The following is an 11028-nucleotide window of genomic DNA, read 5'->3' as shown; positions in this document are numbered from 1 at the left end:
CTTATTTATTGTTTTTTATTTATTTATTTATTTATTTACTTTATTACGCACTTTGAGTCTGCCTTGTGTATGAAAAGTGCTATACAAATAAAGCTGCCTTGCCTTGCCTTGCCTTATTAAGTATGTAAGTACTCTTACTTATGTCATGTCATTATAATTTAAAATTGTATTGTTTATTGAAATATATATACATATATTTTATAAGTCTAAAAAAAATAGCAGAGCGTGCCTAATCCAAGTGTGAAAGGATGTGTTTGTTTCAAACTGAGGACCAAAGCCTGCATATCATACCTGTTAAAACTGTAAACTACTTTGGAGCTTCTCAACTTCTCCTCAAAACGGCACAAAAACAAATCCAACTTCACCTCCTGTTCCCCTCAAAAGATACTAACACCGTTTATCCATGGGCTCAATTTGACCCCAGCAATTTAAACATCCAGAAAAGGATCATAATTAGTATTTTAAAACAACTTAAGAGTTTTAAGTGTCAGGAACTTATTCTTCAGCTCCTCTAGTGGTGAAATCAAATACATTTATGTATAAAAAAACACAATATTGAGAAAAAAGTCCAAGTTCCTGTTTTCAACACAAACACCAAACTTGACTGTCTTCAGTGTAAAGGGGGACGACTGGAGAAACATGCACCAAACCTTCAATTCCCCTTTTACAACACACAGTTCTTCTTTACTATTTGTTTGTCGGGTAAATCTTATTTTACATTTTCAAGTTCACCTCATAATATAACCATGATTATTATATAAGTCAATAGAAATGTTTTATAAAATAGAATAGAAATAAAAATAGAAGAGAAATTCTTTGTTGTCATTGTACAGAATACGATATTAGGAGCGCTACTTTTGATCAGTGCAATAAAAATAAACCATCAAAATAAAAGCTACTTCAGCAAACAAAACATCCACGGCCCAAAACACAGGTTCAAGAGACACAGTCCATGCTCCAAAACATAATAAGTGAAATTAATGAATACATCCAATGTTATTTTCACTAAAATAGGAGGTGATATAATAAAAGTAAACATTTAATGAACTGATGATTATGTCCCAAGAATAAGTATTGCACTACAATAAATGATTCCAATAAAATAAAAATAAACATTTCACCAGTATGAATGTAATTATTGCACTATAATGAAAATAAAAAAAATCTACTGGTATGAATAAAATTGTTGCACTTAAATAAATAAAAAAAAAACATTTCACCAGAGTAGTTATTGCAGTCAAGTTTGTCATCAGCAGTCAACATGAAAGACAATCCACACAATATTTATATAATACAGTCATTTTGAGGACAACAATGGAAATAAGTCCTGGACTTTATTGTGTTTTTTATCCTCAATTGTATTTGATGTATTCTCATGTGTGCTGTGCATTTTTGATTGTGGAGTGAAACTGTGGAACTTGTGGAGTGAAACTGTGGAACAGACTAGCAGAGGTGCTCAGACAATGTCCAACCAGGAGCAAATTCTAACAACAGTACAAACGGATGGTGTTTACGTGGTACAGGGAAGAAGAGGGGTGTGACCAACACTAGGGTTCTCACTTTTTGCCACACTTGTCATTTATTTATTTTTACACAAGCGGTTATTGTGTTGTTTGTTGGTGATTGTTTGCTTTGTTTAGCGTAAAAAAACAAACAAACCTATAGTACTAGATACTAAGTGGAGAAGGGGTAGGAATGAATAAACTAATGCTTCTTCCGCCTCCTTTTCAAACATAAAAATTCATTAAAAAAATTAAAAATTCATTCATTCATTCAATCAATCAAATCAATTTAATGAAATCAATTATATGAAATATTTTGAACAGGAGTTTCCCCTTCATGTATTTGTAAATATGGCTCAATTGTTTATAATTTTATATTTAAAATGTAGGAAATCAGCTGTTGTGCTGCTGTGTTCAGTTTGTAATCCAGCTTCAGTCTGACACACTTTGGGTTCTTCTCTCCCAAACAGCAGAAATGTGGACCACACAGTAAAGAAGCTTCAGCCCAGTGCACAGTAGGACAGCGCCACCGTCTGGCTGCCCTGCACACACCTCTGTCACTTCATTTAGCTCATTCAGGAACCAACCTCAGGAACCTTCTTTATTTGTTTATCTTATCTTACTTTTATTCTATTGTGTTGTATCATATTCAGTTGTACCAGATTAATTCATTCATCTTCAACCGCTTGTCCCTGTCGGGGTCGCGGGGGGCTGGAGCCGATCCCAGCTGACATCGGGCGTGAGGCGGGGTACACCCTGGACAGGACGCCACTCTATCGCAGGGCACATAGAGACAGACAGAGACAGACAACCATTCACACCTACGGGTGATTTTAGAGTCATCAATGTACCGAACACGTGCACGTCTTTGGACTGTGGGAGGAAACCGGAGAACCCGGAGAAAACCCACGCAGACACAGGGAGAACATGCAAACTCCACACAGAAAGGCCCGGGCCGGGACTCGATCCTGCAACCCTCTCGCTGTGAGGGGACAGTGCTAACCAGCTGCAAGAAAATATTTTTTCTTCGGAGATGAATACAGTAATTATCTATTTATCTATCTATGTAAAATACTGGAATAATACTTTGTAAGTTTGCAGATATTCTTTAAATGTAGAAACGAAACAGGTGAAGGGGGTTAAAGGTACTGAGCTGTTGATGTAATCAGTTCTTATCTCCACACATCAAAGCGTGACAGATAAGGTGCAAACCAACAACAGTATTTTCATTTTGATAGTTTCATCAGTGCTTTCAATTACCGAGTACTGTATGATAATTAAAATCATGTTACATGAGGTTAAAACTATACAGATTATTATGGACTCTCCTACTAAATCTGTGTGTCTGTTTTTTTATCCCCTTGTTGCATTTGATACTTTTGTCCAGTCGGGGGCGACACAGGCCAGCTGTGCTCAGTCAGCAGTGGTGACAGAAAAACTCAGATGTTTTACTGAACCCTGCTGTTTTCTTTTGGCTATATTTGACCCCATTCAATGTTTAACATCTCTAAATACATGGCTGACATTTTGTTTTGGCTTCATATTTAATGAATGAACTGGGAAAACCTAAAATTGAGACGATTATAATTTGTCATTGTCCTGTACACATACTTGTCACATCAGTGTTCCTTGGGGTCAGTTTGACCTCAGGCTGTTTTAATTGTATGAAACACACAAGTATAAACACTTTACACACATTTGTTTTGGTTGTTTAAGATGACATTAAGGTTTGTGACAGTGACTATTTAGGCAGTCACAAGTAAACACTGAGTACCTGACACAATAACTTGTGTAACAACTTTGATTATGATCATTTTCTGGATGTTCAAATTGCTGCCAGGGTCGAACTGACCCCAAGTATAAAGGGTAACAGATTAAGTAAAGGAAAACAAAAAAAGTCTGAAAATACACCATCACAAGAATCCCTGAATCCAAAATGTTAACGTAAAAGTATAGAAGTCAGCATAATGTACTCTAATAATTAAAAGCACTTATGCAAAACGGCTGCTTTCAAAGTGAATTTTTGAATATTATATTATTGTTTTTAGCACTAAAACATGGAAATCACATTTGAATTTTGTAGATCTTTACCAACCAAATATGGGATACTTTATATAAGTGGAAAGATCAGTAATACTGCATCATATGTTTGTTTTCTCATCTCATCTACAGCCTCTTATCCGGGGTCGGGTCGCGGGGGCAGCAGCTTTAGCAGGGGACCCCGAACTTCTCTTTCCCGGGCCACATTAACCAGCTCTAACTGGGGGATCCTGAGGCGTTCCCAGGCCAGTGTGGAGATCTAATCTCTCCACCTGGTCCTGGGTCTTTCCCGAGGCCTCCTCCCAGCTGGACGTGCTTGGAACACCTCCCTAGGGAGGCGCCCAGGGGGCATCCTTACTAGATGATCCTGAACCACCTCAACTGGCTCCTTTCAACGCAAAGGAGCAGCGGCTCTGAGATATAATCTCTCCACCTGGTCTTGGGTCTTCCCCAAGAGTTGTTTGTTTGTTGTTTTTTATTTTAATGCAACAAAAATAAATACCCAGTGACTGTGTCAGATAGATGTAGTGCATTATAACACACAATATTCCTCTCTGAAATGGAGTGGAGTAGAATAAAGTAGCACAAAATGTAAATACTCAAGTAAACTTAAACTTGTACTTAAGTACGGTACATGAGCAAACGTACTTTGTTACTTTCCCCCAGTGTCACCAAGTGTCGGGCAGATGTTTCAGGTCTCTAAATGCTCGGACTAACAGACTTAAGAACAGTTTATTCCAAATGCTATAAGTGCTTAACACCGCAAATACCTTTACCTATAATGGTACATGATGCTCTTTGCTCAGGGTCTCTGCAATCTACTGGTTTTTGTTTTGTCTCCTTAAGCTGCTACGGTGTGTGTGTGTGCGCGTGTTGCTGTGTAAGCTTGTCGTTGTAAATGTGTCATTTAAAGGTCTAGCCTATTCTTTTTGATGCTTTTAATGTTAAATTATTTCTGCACTTTGAGAGATTGTACTGTAAATTTCGTTGTACTGGTACAATGACGAAGACAATTCAATTCAATTCAATAACAGTAAGAGGACTCTCAGGTGTCCCTTTGTACTGCACGGCTGCCGACATGCAAAGACAGGGGAGTCAGGCCGATTCAACGGTGGATAAGAAATTGTTTATTTGACTTGAACATAATTACAAGGAAACCAAAACAGTCTGCAACATCGTAGCTTCAGTGGAAACCACTCTAAGTGAATCACACTCAACACAGGATGTCATCTCAAACTGCTTTTTATTACATCTTAAATAACAGTACATTTTAATATAGTTTCTATCTTGCATCCAGCTTTCGGTTGTACACTGACTGACTTTAAAATTAAATACAAAAGGTGAAAAGGGGAACAGTGGGGGTGCAGAGCTCTACAGTTATTCGATGGAGAAAGAGAGAAAAGGAAAGGGGATTTAATTAATTTTTAATATTTTTTATTTCATTTTATTTTTTGCCAACTCCAGGCCTAACGCACAATTACAGCACATTTTTTGTACAGAATGTCGCAGAGAAAAAACAGAATGGGAGAAAAAAAAATGTCACTACTGCTAAAGAAAGAGCGTCTCTGTTTACAAGGAGGAGAACAACAGAAAGTTCTGCCATTCAGATGCTGCAAGATTTTTTTTTTTCATTTTTTATTAAAGGACAGAAAAAAACCTGTTATAAAATGTTTTTCTTTGTAAGTGGAATTTTGTTTTGCTACAGAAGGAATGAAAAAATTGATTTGTTCCATTTTGGAGATAGTGTATGTTTAGGTGGATGGATGTACGTATGCATGTGTGTAAAATTTTAAACATTTACGTTAACTTTTTTAAATTGGTGGAATCCCTCCCAAGGTATGGACCGAGTAACCGTTTGTGTTGCAGGGTTCGCTTCTCAAGTGCATAGCTTTGACATTTCGGTTGAATCATGTATGCACGGAGTAGCCAAAAACAAAAAGGAACAAAAACAAAAAAAAAAAAAAAAGGAAAGAAAAAAGAAACCAAAAAGAGAAAGGAAAAATATAAATACCATTGTATTGATATATCCAACAGGTTATTTTCTTAAAGAAAAACATCAAAGGACTTAATTCCATATGCACCTTTTTAAGCAATTCTACAGCATGCGATTCTAAGAGATAACCCACCCATGGCAGACAACCAAAATCTTTTTTTTTTTCGTTTTTAACTTAAAAAGTTTCAATATCATTATTTTCAAACATTGATTTATACAACATGTCATTCACAGAGTAGTAACTGCATTTCCAAGCACGGAATGGGCACCTCTGTTAAAAGAGAAACGTCCGGATCGACACCGGGCTAAAGTGGAGGTTCGTCCGACCCGACCAATCACATCACCGGTCTCAACCACGGGCAACGGAAACCGGGGGAAACCAAAAATTTGAAATTAAAGGAGAAAAAAAAATGAATAAAAAAGAGGGGCGGGGTGGATTATGATCCGATGGGTTATTCTTCATTTAATTATTCTACACTGTCGCCAGACAAAAAAGGTGTAAGAATGGTTAAAATGGTTTGTTTTTTTTGTTGTTTTTCGTTTTAAAAACGAGCATTCATTATCATAAACAGCATGTGCTTGGTTAGTTTTTTTTCTTTAGACATTATTCTATATATGCAAAGTTTAATTTTTGTGCAAACAAAGATTTGTGGACTACACTGGAGAAAAAAAAAAAAAAACAGTAAAAGTATCATGGGACTAAATATACAGAAGGGCCAGAAGCGGCTTGAGGACTCCCTGTTGAAGCTCAATTCTCTCGCTTTGTTCTCCAGTGGGATAAAGCTGGATTTAAAATGACGGGGGTCTTAAACTTTTAAAAACATTCTCTAAAATGTGGAAAGACTAGGAAATAAAACAAAGCTTTGATCCTCATTTTAAACATTAACCGACAGTTCACTGATCTACTTCTCTTTAACAAAAAAATAAGAATAATGAAAACAAAAAAACATGGCCAAAAAGCTATTAAGAGTTAGATCACTGTCGTGTAATAACCTTCACTCAGACCTGTGTATAATGAGGACGCAGGACACGTTCGCTCGGTGGCGGCGGCGGCGGCAGCAGCGGTGGGGTGTTTGCATTTTACTTACTACAATACCAGACCATGGTCATGGGAGGAATGCACAATTTCCCCCTCCGTTCCATTTTGAAACCACTAAATTCCTCAAGCTTTTTTTTTTTTTTTTTTTTTTAAATCTCTTTTTTCATAGCTGAATGAGTGACAAACAATTGTGCTCTTTTAAAATGAGAAGGAGAGAGAGAGAATTATTTTTGCCCTTGATAGTTTTTTGGGGTTTGGAGTCAGTATCATGGTGTTTTTGAAAAGATTGGATATGCAATAAAATTGAACATTGTGATGTTGGAATGGTCTTCCACTCAACTTTGGAGTCCAGATGCCATCTGAGAACAAACAAACAAACACACATTATTTGATTAGCATTGTTCAACACAATCACTAGACGACTGTATAATCACTTCGAAACTTTTAGATGGACCGAACTGCCTCCATAGTATCGAGTGTAGAAAAAAAGCCTCGTCATTAAAAACCAAACCAAGGTTTTTTTATTTTTTTGCCTTCATCGTAGGTACAACTTAAGATAGACAGGAAAGGGGCAGATGGAGGGGATGACATGCAGCTAAGGGCTGCGGGTTGGTTTCAAACACTGGGCCGTTGCGGGAAGGACTTAACCTTTTTGTAAATGGGCCCCTGCTCTACTGGGGGGACCCTCAAAACCAAATGTCAATACCTAAAGCAGGCTTCACATGATCAAAGATAAAACCCTGAGGTAGGGTGCAGTGCAGGTATACGGCGTCATCGCTTCTGGCTACCTCCGCTTTTAAAAAAGGTCAGCAGCAACGAGGTAAAAGTTGAAATAATTTTAACATTCAACACTCTAGCTGCCTCCACTGCTCTCCCCGTAGGAAAACGACGGCACAGCCCATGCAGAGCCATCTCAGTGTCAGTGAGCCACTAAGCATGCAGCATGCCAGTACCATATATTACACAATAATTATGTTGTTGTTATGCACAGAGACAGGGCTGTGTGTGTGTGTGTGTGTGTGTGTGCCTGTGTAGTTGTATTTTGAGAGGCTTGACTACAGCATTACACAACGGTGTACAAATTAAAACAAAAATTTAAATGGATTTTATAAAATTCATACCAAAAAAACATGTCGCCTAGAAACTGGTATCGAAGTCAAGGTGTCTTGAATCAGTGCTGGTATTGAACATTTTTGAATGATACCCAGCCCTCATCATATGTGCGTAATATCCCTTTCTCCAAGGTTGATTATTATCGACTGAAGACAAAAGCTGCTCACATGTTTGTTTTCTTGCGTATGTGTTTAAAACCACATCACTGAAGCAATGAGGCCAAGAAAAGGCACAACACGGTAAAATAAATGTCACACAGATACCCTCAGGTAAAATTATGATGATCTTTGGTTTCTCTCGATGTTGCACCTCCATTCCTGACCCCCAGGTGGCAGTAAATACAAACTCTAGACAAGACTCCATCATTTACCTTCAGACTCTAGTTCCAGATCTTGAGGAAGCTGTCCCAGGACCCTGTTGCCACTGCCATGCCGTCGTCAGTCACACCCAGGCAGCTCACTCGGTTATCGTGACCAGCCAGGACACCTGCAGAGACACCAGAGGCTGAGACACAGCAACACACCTGCTCTGTCTGATGGTGACCACATGCTAGGTTAGCCCAAGATAACAGAGTTACTGGATATATCAGAGGTCGTGTCAGTGATGATTCCTAAAAAGGGAAACATGGGGAATAAGGTGAAGCTGCTGATACAAACCAAACCACTAGGCTGAGCTTTGAGACATACCCGGTGTTTAGACAACAGGCGTCTCAGACTCGTTTTTCACTCACGTCTCACAGAACAGATACACTCATTTTAATCTGTCTGCACCAGCTCCATCAGGCTTGCTTTTTTTTTTTTTACAATATGCACAAAAATGTGTGTTTGATGGCCAATAAAAAGGTTGGAAAAAAGTGTTTATTTACATTTTGCAACCTGGGCGGAGCAAAGCGTGCTGTGACTGAAGCCCACTCTGCTTCGGTTTAATCCCACAGACTCCACTGTTGCCCAGCAGCCGGGAGGCACGACGTGGGGACACCGGACACTGCAGTCTTTATTCACAGCCAAACTGTAATCTACACTGAACATTTACAGACAATTTCACTTTCTGCCATTGTCTGCACTGCTGTTGGACGTTTTGAAATCCACAGACCAGACGGAACCATTATAGACGCTTCAATGTTGGATAAACACCGTCGGCCCGCAAGCGTGACTTCTGCAGTCAAGACACGCTATTATAGTGACCCAATATGCTGATAATCAATATTCCTCCCACCAATGGATCAAAAAAGTGTATGTGTATGTGTGTGTGTGAGAGAGAGAGGGAATTTGAGATGTGGGCCTCCTCTGATCCTGATCCACTATGCAGTCAATATCTGTAAAGTATTCATGTCTCCACAGGGGGTCCTCACTGCTGGAGCAGGGGACACTCGCTGCTCTCCCAGATGTACATTAGTGCCTTCTATACTGAGGAAGAACGAAACGAGGGACCTTTTCCTGTTTGTCTCATACAGACACATTATAAGTGGCGCCTATTCATATGTTGAAAGTTAAGAGTGTATAAGGGTACATGATGGCTATTCTCATGCTACATTGAAATAATAAGCACTTGTGTAAACTGCTCAGAAACCCCCTTATTGTCATTAAATCAGGAAACTCATCAATCCTCTGAATGCTCCAGGTCTCTAGTTTGTGGTTGTAAAGTTTCATGAGGCTGTGATTATCCTAGAGGTCACAACGACTCATTTTATACAGTAAAAGTTTAAAAAAATGGTCTCACTACATTGAAATGTTGCTACTATGGGGACTAAAGTCGTCACACATGAATAAAACTGGGCTCATTGAATCCACAAATGTCTCATCTTTCTAGTCAGACCAAGTGTATCCAGCGGTTTAGGGACCCTGCTTGTGTTTCATTTTTTCTTACCCTAGGTTTTTTAAAAGCTTTCTTGTACCAAAGTTGATTTCAGCCACGCCCCGTGGGTGCAATAGAGGCAGGATGTTTACTGTACCGTTAATCTCTCACCCAATTTTGATTGTCAATTACACGATTGGTCACCGCATCCGGATGTCGGGTTGTGTTTGCTGCAGGCTCCCCCTGCGGCCCCTTAACAACACAGCCCTAACCCACTACTCCATTCAAAATGAATGGGAGGACCGGTGTTTTCCCAAAAAAGAATACCAAAAACTTTTTCTGGTTCTGGTTTAAGTCAAAAAATATTCTTAGGGTTAACTCAACCTCTTCTCAAAAGGGTATCAATGTTGAACATGTAAAGAATGTGTGTGTATAGAGCGCTGCTTGTTTCCCAAATCCTCTCTAGCAACAAGAGGTCTCTGACTTGACCACACTGTTGATGTCATGAGATATTAAAGTTGTTTTGAAGCCTTTCCTGTGCAGTTTTATGTGTAACACTGTTGTCTTGCTGGCAGCAGGCTTTACTTGTCTATATTTTGCCGCAATCATGTCACACACAACCTTCACAAGCATTGCATGTCTTATGTGTTTCTTCTGACATGTGATGTTTTACTTGTGCAAATGTAAGATCCCCCCCCCCCCCCCCCCAAAAAAAAAGCAAACTTCTGTCTGATAATACCAATAATATTTCTTCCCCTGTGTTCAAGAGTTGCCTTCTGGCAAACACTAATCAGATGTCATGTGAGTGGGTCCAACACGCATAAAGCTGTGACTTGTGAAGCTGCCAGCAGAGAGTTGTTGTATGACTTTGTCTCCCATTGCATCCCTGCAACTCTTCCAGAGGGTCCCGAAACTCTGCGGGGCTGGAGGGATTCTTGTATTCTTTCCCTAAACCGCTTCACTCAGTAAACTTTTCATAACTCTTTGGAAATGTCTTCTTTCCATCATGACGTAGTAGTTCTTCCACCTTCGATGTCAGGATGTTCCTTCCCTGATAAAAAACTTTAAAAAAACCTGTAAACTCTGAGTGACTAGTGATTAGCCATGCAGCTCAGCTACCGGAGCTTGTGTTACTATGGACAAGGAAAAGACTGATACCAGCAAGCGGCCTCTGCTCGCCGCAACGGCGAAGGTTGGAAGAAAATGTAAGTTGACCGAGGAAAATCGAGAAACTAAGAGGAAATGTGACCTACATAGGAACCAAAGACGAGTCAACATCGAGATTCCTTTGACCGGTGGAGAAGACTACGCCAGGATTTGGGACTGAAGAAAGATGCTGAGACGGCAGACTTTTTGTTGAACAGGTCATTTTTGCGTTTTACTGTGGTAGATGCTTTATTTTAACCATATTTCTAATCATGACAGCTCCGTAGCAAACTAATTAGGGGTTTGTCTCTTTACTGTAAAACCTGCCTCACAGTAGAGCAAAAACCCACACCAAGATCCTCTTACAGCTGTCAACGTGTGAAGGTCAATACATTTAGTTC

At 39.3% G+C, this 11028-nt stretch overlaps 1 protein-coding gene across 1 annotated transcript in view; it reads right to left on the bottom strand.

The window, feature by feature from the left end:
* Positions 1-4766: 4766 nt before the first annotated feature.
* The window catches only part of gnb1a (guanine nucleotide binding protein (G protein), beta polypeptide 1a), a 39529-nt gene continuing 33267 nt past the window's right edge, over positions 4767-11028 (bottom strand). The window contains exons 10-11 of the mRNA XM_083920969.1: positions 8058-8173; positions 4767-6933 (exon numbers count right to left, since the gene is read on the bottom strand). Of these exons, the coding sequence (XP_083777095.1) occupies positions 8067-8173 (107 nt within the window). The 3' untranslated portion in view covers positions 4767-6933; positions 8058-8066. The remainder of the gene's footprint in view (positions 6934-8057; positions 8174-11028) is intronic.

The sequence above is a fragment of the Echiichthys vipera genome, assembly GCF_963691815.1.
Source record: "Echiichthys vipera genome assembly, chromosome: 9".
Taxonomy (NCBI): domain Eukaryota; kingdom Metazoa; phylum Chordata; class Actinopteri; order Perciformes; family Trachinidae; genus Echiichthys; species Echiichthys vipera.
The sequence above is the reverse complement of the archived record's forward strand: the minus strand, read 5'-3'. Positions and strand labels throughout refer to the sequence as shown.